This window comes from Podarcis pityusensis (genome assembly GCF_964106645.2).
Source record: "Podarcis pityusensis genome assembly, chromosome: 1".
Taxonomy (NCBI): Eukaryota; Metazoa; Chordata; class Lepidosauria; order Squamata; family Lacertidae; genus Podarcis; species Podarcis pityusensis.
In genome coordinates, this window is record NC_138028.1 from 31321698 (window position 1) to 31333706 (window position 12009).

Here is a 12009-nt window from a genome sequence, read left to right on the forward strand (position 1 = left end):
AGTTACTTTGCTGGATGTAAGATCCAGGATTAACCTAGTCCAGCCTCCAGTTTCCAACGGTGGGCAGCCCAATGCCTGCGAGCTCATAAACGAGACAGGATAGCGCTGTCTTTCCGCCAAGGCTGGCTCAATACGTTTTGCAGCCTGAGATGAAGGACAAGTTGGTGCCTTGCTTCACACGCAGAACCTTACTGGAATGGCACTGAGGACAGGACAGAACCTTTCATTTCACCTGAGAAAAGAGGCTTGTTCAGGGAGCTCAGGACAGGCTTTGTGGCATCCACATTTCTGGAAGCGCAGGCGGAATGGCCGGGTGCTGCCGCCTAACACTTGCCACCTGAAGTGATTGCCCCACCTCTGCCTAGTGGCAGGCCAGCAGTGCAACTCACCTAGCCAAAGTGGCAAAGTTTTTGGGGGCCCTGCAAGATAGAGCAATACAAGCCCCTGTTGGGAAGTGGTGAGGTTTGAAGAAGAGCAGTGTAGGCACCGCTGTATCCGCAGCTCCATCACTCACCCATGCTACCTAGGGCAGAAAGTGGGGGGCAAACAAAAGCCTTTCGGGATTTTCCACACCCACCCATACATTTGGTGGGCAGAAAAAGGAACTCCATTGGTAGAGGGCAGCAGAGCTGTTTGAGACTCAATGAAGTGAATCCTCTGCCTCATCTGCCACCTTACTGTGAATTAAGGATTTTTAAAAATCTTTTTATATCTTTTTATTATATTTAAAGCTAAGAAGGTGGTTTCAGAAATTACTGAGACTCAGCACTGATCAATTGGTCAGTCAAGTCCTCATTTGGCTGACAATACTTGAGAGTAACTTCCATTTTTTGTTTGAAAGAGCAATTATTGTTCAAATGACGCTTTGAGGTGGAATTCATTCACATACCATCAAATGTAGGTTGTGCTATTGGAGCTCTTCCACAACAAACCCATGTCCCCTAAATTTGGCTTTTTGTAATAAAGTGTAGGATAATAACTCTTGCTTGAACTAACCTCCACACAAACAAATAAGAAAGAATGCTCAATAAATAGCTGCCATCTAATCTCCCTGCAAACAAATCAAAATGAATACTGAAGAAACAGGTTGTCCAGGAGCAACCACAGTGTAAATGTTAAATCCCACATGTGAACTGCACCTGATGGTTGCATTTCTGTTTTACATATTCATAGGCTTCCTCAAGCTGGTTGGCTGCTGTTGGCCTTCTTCACAGCCCTGTGACTGGTGCTGCAGTTAGAGGGATCTTTAATGACAGCACCAGTGATTCAGTGCCCTCTTTCTCAGTAAACGGGTATGCAGATGCTGTAAAAGGACAGAGTAGCATTCCATATACCTTTGCCAGCCAAGGTAAGTGGTCAATGCTACACAATCTCCGTGTGGAGGTTTAACTTTGCAGATTTTAGTTAGAAAGACTGTAGAAGCAACTTGTTTTTAAAATATCTCTGACAATACCTTTTTATCATGCTTTTTCTTTTAGAATCTCCTTTAAAATTCTTTCCACTTGCAGTTTGAAGGTATGAAAAAGCAACTTTTATTATTTGGGTAGCGTCTGATTGCTGAGAAGGATTTAAGAAGTGTCAATACTCTGACTATTTGCAGAGATCTTAAGAAAGTTTGATGAAGTACCCAGACATTTGGTGCGTGTCTCAGAGAAATTTGGGTCTGAATTCAGGACTGAGTCATGATGAATTTGTCAGGATTCCTCTTGAGAAAACTTTTTGAGAAACGTTGTTTTGGAAAGGGCATCAGATTCTTTCAATATCTTGAGATAATGTCTTACTGTTCAATGTCTTCTGTATGCAGTGAGAGGTTTGGCTGTTTGGTAAAGTACCTTTGGCAGCTGATGGAAATAGTTTCTCACAGTACTGTAGCTGTGTTTTTACATTCTTTCTTTAGAGATTTCTGGAGGAGACTATAAGGGTGCAGATAGTAACTCTAGCTGTAACATGGTCATGACTGGTGAGCATGCTTGCATTGGCACAAATGTGGGGCTTCAATCCATAAAAGACCTACCCTGATGAACATCTGACTCCTGTAATTCAGTCAACATTGGCATATTCACTGCAGCCAAAATAGGCACAGAAGGTACAAAAGAGTGCCAGAAAGAATGCCGTGATTAGATAGGAGGGTAGATTTCAGTTAAATGTTCAGAAATTCTTACTCATTATAAGAACAGTTTAGCAGTGTTATAGGCTAATGGGAATGTTGTAGGATCTCTTGGGGGATGCTTCTTAGAATATATGATATACTACTTTGGGCTGGGTGTTGAATTTTCCAACTCTTCCAGCTCTATTGTTTGTTTTCTCTAGACAGACTGTAGTATTTGAACAGAGATAGAAGATGAATAAAGGAAAGAATCATTTCCGTACATATGGAAGGCTTATGATTTTTATAAAATACTAGATAGTATATATTCTCTTCCTTTCTTTTGCCGCTCCAGATTTCTGGCCTTCAAAAGTGTTTTTTAAAAAAGAAAAGTCATCACCTATTGTGTCGGATTCATAAGTTGTGCCTGTATTACAATCTCCTTACCCAAATAACTCCTACTATTTTGTTGGATACTAACCCTGCATCTTAAAGGAGAAATAGATATGAATGGGAATCCTATTGCTGATCATTGTGATTACAGACCTACTTCTGGACATGCTGGTGGACAAAAAGGAGACACTTGTGTTGAAAGAGACTGTTTCTTTTCCCCTGCTTCTTACTATGCATCCATAATATCACATCTCCTCAGCCAGCCAGAACCTAACGGTGAGCTAGATCCTAGCTTTCTTCTCCCTTCCTCACAGAAAACTGAACTGCTGTTCCAAAGTGCTGGGAATGGCACATGTTCCAGGGAAGCCTCCTCCCCGAGTCCTGACTGTGGCTTGATTAACTCTAGTCAGTTCCATAATGAACACCTGCAAGCTAAGAGGGCCAGGGTGGAAAATATTATCCGGGGAATGAGCCTGACACCAAACCCTATAGTGCCTGGTATCCAAGTGGAAGGAGATCAAAACCATTTAGAGAAAGTAAAGGGGAGCTATAGAGAGAACAAGAGAAAGCAGAGAGTTCCTCAGCAGCAAAGTCTGCATGATATTTCTCTGGCAAGAGCTGGCCAAAATGGTATTCAAGTGGAAGAATACCTCCAGCTGAAAAAACAGCTCCACATTTTGCAGCAGCAGCTGAAGCAGCTACAAGAGAGGTTTGCTCAGCCTCATGAACTGAATGATTCCAGTCCAAGCCAAGGAAGTATGGAGAAGACTTTGGGTTTGCTGAAGGAAAAGTTTGGACAAAGCTTGGATAGCGGTAGTCAAGGTGTTTCAAGTGGCTATCGCAGAGATCGTTTTTGTAGAAGCATCCCCAAGACGAGAGGATCTGAATGGTCAGAGAAAGGAACTAGAACATCAGATTCGCATAGTCTGACTTCAGAAGACAGAGCTCTTTCAGAGATATTGAAACGTGAGTTAATACAGGTGGTGACACAGGCTGTGGACTCTGTCTTGAAGCAAGTATTGCCTGAATCCCCAGACCATCAGCCCCATCTGCCAAGTAGTCCCACAGTAACAGCCTCCTCTACTGGGAGAGAATTTACAGGTGCTGCAGCAAGTGCATCCAGCAAATGGCTTCCTAAGATTTCTTCCCATAAAAGCACCATTTCAGTAGCCACAGAAAAACCTCCTGCTTTTCCTTCCTATCCCATCCGCTCAAAAATGGAGAGAAAACCCTGCCAAGTACCACCCGTGAATTATCCCTTGGTTATGACCTCTGAAGTTCAAGGAAACAGTATTTTTAGCCAAATGCTGCTATGTGGTCAGAATAGCCCTTGGGGCAGCCTGTCTCCAAAAATGGTCCCTTCTCCAGAATGCTTAGATAGGCCATGGCGACCAATCAAACTGAAGTCATCTGTCATGAGACACCAGCGATGTCCAACACCCTATAAATCTGCTGAAATTGAAAGTTTGGCCTCTCTTCCAGCTTCAAATTCAGAGTTGGCTGAAATGCAAGCTTTGATGGATGGAATGTACTTCCCTTCAACACATATATCCTTCCTGTATCATCAGCATCTTGCATCAGCTGTGAGTGGCTGTTAGTAGTAGACAAATCTGTTCATTGCAGCTTCTCCCAGTTTCTAACTATTTTTTCAGTTTCCATTGGTGTTTTTTTTTATTATCCTCAGGAAAATTCACCAGCCTTCCAGTGCATATTACGTCTAACTATAATGCACTTTTTTTGTTTCCCCCCACTAATACTGGCACCATCCTTACTGAGATTCAGACATCCAGTCAAAAGTACAGTATTTTATTTCAGCATCAGGGGCATTGCTGCAGGGGGGAATGGGTTATGCACTCATCACGCCACTCCAAAATACATTCTCCAAAAACAGTTTCTAACCAAGTGACCCCAATGGGATTTTTGTTTTACACACACTTGACTGTAGCATTTCACATCACATTGAGCTAGCATATTTGAACAGCAAATAACATATTTTGACATTCTGTAACCAGAATCTTACAGGTTTCCCTCATTACATGAAGAAGCAGGACAACTCCACTACTTTATGTTCTGGATAAATTTATAGAACTTAATAAGAAGTAAGTAAAAGTTTATCTCATTCATCAAATGGCTCTGCCCTTGCAGGAATGGAGCAACAGAAACATTAACACATGAGGGTTTTTGTATGTAACTTTTATAGAGGTGACCAGAATAAATTATTTACTCCCACCCTGCTAAAATACCCAGGAAGGATCTAGTTATTGGCTGACACAAACAAAATAATAGCAAAAATAGTTACTAGATTTCTCTTTTCTGCTGCAAAGACCCATAAAGAGATTTTGTTAACTTAATTGTATCTTGGTTTGTTAATGTCCTTAGTTTATATGTAAGTACCATATATTTCAACTTGGTTTTTTAATCTCTTAGCAACAGCAATGTAACAATAGTCTAGGCTAAAAAACAGGCTTTGCAGCTCATCTAGCTCTGCCTAGTTCTCCTTAGTAAAGGCACTGTCTCTCTTAAACATTCTCTGTCAGATTAGCCCATAAAAGCCTGACCTCAGCATCTGAACTATTCAAGATTCAACATTGTGTTAAGGGCTCTCATCATGCCCAAACATTTAGAGAGCTATCACACCTTTAAGAGCTGTGCAGAAGGAAAAATTATCTCAGGTGAAGCTTCCCTCACCACTGCAAGTAAAGACACACCTAAACAAATTCTGCCTTCCTTTTAGGATTGGTTCTTTTAGGATCTGGATCTGGGAAGCTTAACTGCACTACATGTGCCTATGGAACAAGAGAGATTTCCAGAAAAATAAATGCAAGTCAAACAAGTGACTGGTACAATGCAGGATCTCACACTAGGTCAGATACTACTCCTGATGAATAACTCCTGACCTAGGGTGAGATCCTGCATTGTAATAGCTTTGATCATTGAGAAAACTAACAGGGACGATAGAACCTGCACTCAGTAACTTGACTGCTCAGCTTCCTCACCTTCCTCTTGCTGTGACAAGTTGATTCCTGCACGCTACAATTGATAGACATGGAATCACTGCTATATAATGACAACAAGAAACACCATTTGCCAGCAATAGCTCTGCATCAGGAGTTGGCCACCCTTAAACATTGTTCAGCAATTGTTCAGCAAGGTAGAGTGTTACACAGACCCAACTAATGTTAGCTAGGGAGACTGGGAACAGCAAGCAACTTTTTCCTTGACTCCGAATTACATCCAGGAAGCTTTAACCCCTGGCCATCTGAAAAAGGCTAAGCTGATGTTCTTCTTCTCTCGCTACCCCACATCTTCTCTGCTGAAAACCTACTTCCTAGACGTCCAGGTAAAAGTATTCGGCTTATTGTATTCCAAAGTTAATGTAAAAATGTGCAGATGTTGATTTATTACAGGTTTTGTTCCAAGAAACTGAAAGAGGAAGAAAGGTATTGCAAGAAAGAAGTACCAGCTAGCAAATGTGCATACCAGTATGTACAAAATAATTGTAATTGAGGGGTGGGTGAGGGGTTGTTGTTTGTTTGTTGTTTTATTATGTATTTGTGTTTTTATATTGTAGTTTTATGTTGTGAAGCAGCCCGAGATCTACGGATGAAGGGCTGTATACAAATTTAATACTTACAAAATAAATAATAATTTTAGACTGTACCACTCCTGCCTGTCTGCCTAGTCCCCAGCCTCTCATTTGGATAAAATGTTTCATTCTGGGGTATGTTTGTTTACTGGTGAGCTATATTAGGTTTGATTTTGATGGAGAAAGGTGGAATGTAAATAATTAAAATAATACATTGGATTGGATCAGTACATTCTCCGTAAGGTTGTGGGTGTCAGGTTGGAATCAGTGCATACCACAAAACAGTTCAGAATTTCCCTGACTTTTCTCATGAGTGAAGCGCAAGGCCTCTTTGGAGATCAGTGGTGGAGCGTTGGTGGTCCCTAGTGACAGTTTACAGAGCAGCAACATTATTATGCTTATTCACAATGGATGGCAGGGGGAGGGGAGGAATGGATGGCCCATTGGTGCTATAGACTTATAGAGGCATTGTTTTCCACAAGAAGTTGAAGAAGGAATTAAAATAGAGGTTTGACCTGGTTTTTGATATAATGCTTATATTCCCAGTAAAAACCTGGCAGTGCTTATCTTTGTGGGCAAGACCTACTAATAGGTTTGCTTGAAAGTATGTCTTGATTAGCAAAGGACATATTTTCCCCTGCAATTATTCTTTTAGTTCAGCGGTGGTTAACATAGGTCTCTCCAGGTATTGTTGAACTCCAACCTCAGCCAGCATGTCAGGGATGGTGGGAGATGTAGTGTAGAAAAATCTAGAGGATCACATCAGCCACACAATCTGTCTGTTGCCCCCTTGCCCTATTGAAAGTGACTTCTGCTCCAAAATAAAGGGGCAAGGTGGAACCTGCTAATTAAGAAGACAAGCTGTCTGCATCAGGGGAGTCATATGCCCATGACTCACTGTTTCTGCTCATGTCTTCATGCTCCTTCACCATGGGTGTTTTCAATGTTATGCCTCCAAAATCTGTCTCAATATTTCCCATCCACACAGGTGGGAGGTGCTTGTTAGGATGTACATATCCAAGAATACCATGTTACATGCTCTTTCCATAGTTCACCCGCTGCATCACCTCCCAGCTCATCAAGTGGTTTAGCAACTTCCGTGAATTTTATTACATCCAGATGGAAAAGTTTGCCAGGCAAGCCGTCTTGGAGGACCTCACAGATCCCAGTGACCTCATTGTTACCAGGGACTCTGAGCTCTTCCGGATCCTCAATGTGCACTACAACAAAGGGAATGATTTTGAGGTGAGGTTACACTTGCTACATAGTTTTATTTTGCCTGTTGTGGCATTTTTCTGAGAAAATGCCCTTTTTACCAGAACTAGATAACTCCCTAAAACATAAGGACATAAACAGTGAAACAGAACACTTTAGGCTGTGCAGAAATGTAGTCTTTTAAGCACACTGGTGTTGGTTTCCCCCCACAATATGCTTTTGTACATTGCAGGTGGTAATTGTACACGCCTTCGTACAATCATGTCATCTAAAGCGGCAGCATGTACATCTGTCTGTACACACAGATCAACATGTTTTTTCCAAACTAGTGCACAGCAGTGTTCTTTATTCCCCTCTCCTCAATTAGTGTTTTAATATAATTAAGCAAGCAAACAAACTTTTTTTGCAGGATATTCAGGACATTCACTTTGATGAAGATCAGTCCACCCTAAGCACATGTCAAATTGACCAGTGGCTGCTTCATAGTCCTAACTTTCTTCTTCTCTGTCTGTAGGTTCCTGATGGTTTCCTGGATGTTGCTAGTCTGACCCTTCAGGAGTTCTTTAGTGCTGTCAGGGCAGGGAAGGACTCGGACCCGTCCTGGAAAAAGCCGATTTACAAAATAATTTCCAAACTAGATAGTGAAATACCAGATGCATTTAAATCCTCCACTTGCCCCAAAGAGCTGAACCAAGGTTAACGCGCAGTTATCATGGCAACTGGTACATGTGACTATAAAACAAAGCTATCGCTTGAGGAAGAGGCTGGCCAATGTCAACATCAAATCTCCACTACATACCAATGTAATGATTGAGATTGGACTTTGTAAAGAGCGCATAGTACCATCAATAGACTGATTACTTTATGGAGTAAAGTATACGAAAGGCACTATTCTGGGGTGGGGAACCTCCTCCTTTCCATCTGCTGGTATTCCTAAATGGCCACTATGTCCATTGTCAGTTCTACATACTGTGTTACTCTCATTATGTCCATGTTCACTGGGGCTTATGGAAACATCTGGACCACACTAGGCTGATGAAGGGTGACCTACAATTTGATCCAGGGTTCGCTAACCTGGAGCCCTCCAGGTTTTTATTTATCATATTTATACATGACTGTTCTGCCAAGGGACCCAACCTCTACTGGCTCCAGCCAGCATGGTCAGTAAGAAGGGATGCTGGGAGCTGTAGCCAAGCAATGTCTGGATGTCACAGGTTAGTTCCCTTTGATGTAAACCTTGCCAAGCCCCCTACACGAAAAGCTAAGCTTTCCACAAGCCCAACTGTATCCTCTTATGTTTGCTATTTGACTAGTCTCAAGCCCCCATTTTGCTAAAGCTCCAAACCCAAAACTGTGTGCCTGTAAATAAACTTTCGTAAAAGCTTCTGTAAACCTTCACAAGAACTTCAATTTTGCCTGTGAGCAGCCCACAGCCTTATGCATGTTTACTCAGAGGTAAGTTCCATTGTATTCAATGGAGCTTTGCTCTGATTAAGTATAGATAGGACTGCAACCCTTAAGTAACTTAGCACTGCTTTTCTTATATTCAAATGTAGCTTGTTATTAGTCTCATCTGTGTATTTCTAATGTGCCCCTTGGTGTTGTCAGGCACAATAATTTTGAGCACTCTTCCTCAGTTTCTCTGGAACTTGCAGTAAACATACTTTAAGCCCATTAGAAGTCTCCGGTTCTATCCCTTAGGTTTTGCTGACATTATATACTGTAGTTTCAGTTTATCATTCCTAAATTGTATAGCTTTGGTGCCCAGTTTATCATAAAATAAACAGGATGAGCAGGATGTTATTATGAAGCAAGAGGTTGTCTGAGATGTTGTGAAATTAGGGACAAATAAAAAGGAATACAAAAAAATAAAATGCACAAAATGCACTAACCTTGCACTCAGTTATTAAATCCGATGCTTAAACATTCCACATTCCAGTGATAGGTCCTTCTATCATTAAAACAGTTGGCAAAGTTTAGCCAACACATTGTGGCCCGCTGGAGTTCTTCTTTCTCCCGTGTTCTAGCCAGACATGTGTTTATACAGTGGTACCTCGGGTTACGTACGCTTCAGGTTACATACGCTTCAGGTTACAGACTCAGTTAACCCAGAAATATTGCTTCAGGTTAAGAACTTTGCTTCAGGATGAGAACAGAAATCGTGCTCCGGTGGCGTGGCAGCAGCAGGAGGCCCCATTAGCTAAAGTGGTGCTTCAGGTTAAGAACAGTTTCAGGTTAAGTACGGACCTGTGGAACGAATTAAGTACTTAACCTGAGGTACCACTGTATATTCTTCTGGCTTCCGTCCAGAGAGGCTGAGGCAATCCACTAAAATGGGTCACATATAAATAATAAAATTATTAATATAGACACTTTTAGCAATTTGTTTCCCTTAATCCCCCGTTGTATGGATAACCCGGCCAAGTGGAAACAGACTGAGATGTGCTCAACGAAGCTGTATTCACTGTTTCCTCCAGTTGGTTAGCTATGTCTGAAAGACTTTACAAACGTGTAAAGTAAAAAGGGAAGTTTTCTGCTACTTTTTGAGGGAAATTTATACAGTAAGGCAAAAATGGCTACTCTGTTCCCTCTGCATAGACAACATATTGTTACTTCCTTCCCACTTCTCTGTGTAGAAGGCGATTGAGAGGGACAGCACATAACCCAGGATTGGTTTCCTTTGGAAAAAGAGACCACTGGAGGCTTAGGGCATTTTGTTAACATTTGAGTTTATTTACAAATACACAACGTAACCACAGGTGGAGGGAAACAGCGCAACACCCGCCTTCCACTTTTAGCACCGCTTATTTCCCTCGAACTTTCCTTGGCTATGAGCGGCGGGCGCGGCGCTACAGAGCCCTCTTCGAACTCTGGGCAGCAGGCGGCGGCGAAGAGAGGCGGAGTTTGCGAGCTGTATGCAGATGAGGCGCCGCCGCGGAGCATTGTGGGGAGGCGCGAACCGGGGCGCGAGGCGGGCATGGAGAGGTCGGTGCTCCGTCAGGCTGGGCCGATAGATGATGCCCGGCTGCGGGCGAGCGAAGGGAAGCGAGGATGGGGCCCTCGTGCGGGGCTTGGTATGCTCGCTGTGCCTTGAAGGGGTGCGGGAGGAAGGCGGCCCGGGTCCGGACTGACGAGAAAGCATACTTACCTGGCAGGGGAGACACCTTGATCATGAAGGAGGTTTTCCCAGGGTGAGGCTCATCCATTGCACTGCGGGTGTGCTGACCCCTGCGATTTCCCCAAATGCGGGAAACTCGACTGCATAATTTGTGGTAGTGGGGGACTGCGTTCGCGCTTTCCCCTGATGACTGGTGTACAAAAAACAGAAGAGAAAATGCTGGTTGTCGTGTGCTTTTCGTTAATCTCGGACTGCTTCCAGATTCTTTCACCGCCTTCACTTATTCTAATTATTTTATCCCTTTTGTATGGTAATATATTTTTTTAAAATCTGTTTTAGTGGTGTGCGGTCTTTCAATATATTGGCCAAAATAGGTTTTGCGGGAAAACGATTCTAACCTTGCAATACGCAGCATTCTATCGCTCCTCATGGGAGAGAGCAAGGCAGCCAATTTCAATACACATCCTCACGCCTGATCCCCAATTTCATTCAGACATCATGATATATCGGAATATTGTAATGTTTAACTGCTGTTATATCACGACGTTGAAAATCAGGTATCGCTCAGCCCTAGTCTGTTTTTTAGTATACCTAAAATCCTTTATTAGGGGGGACTGGACTTAATGGTCAGGGGTTCCTTTACCTTTAACCCACATTGTGTTAAAAAAATTTTTTTGCAGAAGAAACTACCATAGAGTGCAAATTCTTTGCAGAGGTAACTACCATAGAGTTATCAAAATTTTCAAAAGTAGGGGGTCCGTGGCTTGGCTTTTGAAAAATAGGGAGTCCTCATTAATTAGCAATTGGGAACACTGCTTGAAGGCTTTTGACAAAATCCCCTGTGATATTATTGTGGAGAAGCTAGTAAAATGTGGACTGGACTGGTAACTGTTAGATGGCGTTGTAGCCAATTGAGCAAAACCCAAAGTGCTTACTAACTGCTCCGCATCAACCTAATAAGTTACAAGTCAAAAGAGCCCATGACAGCTCTTGCATCTGTTCGCTGCGGTGGTGTCCTAACATACAAATATTATTTTCCCACTTACTGTACACACTTCCTGCGTTAAAGTAAAAACTAGCTAGCAGAAAACAACCCAGCCTTAATCTAACACCAAGCATTTTCTCTTCTGTTTTTTGCACACCAGTCATCAGGGGAAAGCGCGAACGCAGTCCCCCACTACCACAAATTATGCAGTCGAGTTTCCCGCATTTGGGGAAATCGCAGGGGTCAGCACACCCGCAGTGCAATGGATGAGCCTCACCCTGGGAAAACCTCCTTCATGATCAAGGTGTCTCCCCTGCCAGGTAAGTATGCTTTCTCGTCAGACCGGACCCGGGCCGCCTTCCTCCCGCACCCCTTCAAGGCACAGCGAGCATACCAAGCCCCGCACGAGGGCCCCATCCTCGCTTCCCTTCGCTCGCCCGCAGCCGGGCATCATCTATCGGCCCAGCCTGACGGAGCACCGACCTCTCCATGCCCGCCTCGCGCCCCGGTTCGCGCCTCCCCACAATGCTCCGCGGCGGCGCCTCATCTGCATGCGGGAGTCTCTCCGCCTCCTCACGCCCTTCCCTGCCAAGCCGCGTTCAGGCCAAAGAGGGGGCGGAGCTGCT

At 43.3% G+C, this 12009-nt stretch overlaps 1 protein-coding gene across 1 annotated transcript; it reads left to right on the forward strand.

Moving 5' to 3' along the window:
* The first annotated feature begins 744 nt into the window (after positions 1–744).
* Positions 745–9167, forward strand: PROX2 (prospero homeobox 2). The gene is made up of 5 exons (XM_081014497.1): positions 745–1348; positions 2442–4026; positions 5712–5819; positions 7116–7310; positions 7795–9167. The coding sequence occupies exons 2-5, from the start codon at positions 2593–2595 to the stop codon at positions 7978–7980; spliced, it is 1923 nt and encodes a 640-aa protein (XP_080870623.1). The 5' UTR covers positions 745–1348; positions 2442–2592; the 3' UTR covers positions 7981–9167.
* Positions 9168–12009: the final 2842 nt, after the last annotated feature.

Bases quoted from the DNA above. Each gene is read 5' to 3' on its own strand.
- PROX2 (XM_081014497.1), top strand. From the start codon at position 2,593: ATGAATGGGAATCCTATTGCTGATCATTGTGATTACAGACCTACTTCT. The intron at 4,027-5,711 runs ATATCCTTCCTG...ACTCCGAATTAC, and splicing joins TGTACTTCCCTTCAACACAT to ATCCAGGAAGCTTTAACCCC. The intron at 7,311-7,794 runs GTGAGGTTACAC...CTCTGTCTGTAG, and splicing joins ACAAAGGGAATGATTTTGAG to GTTCCTGATGGTTTCCTGGA.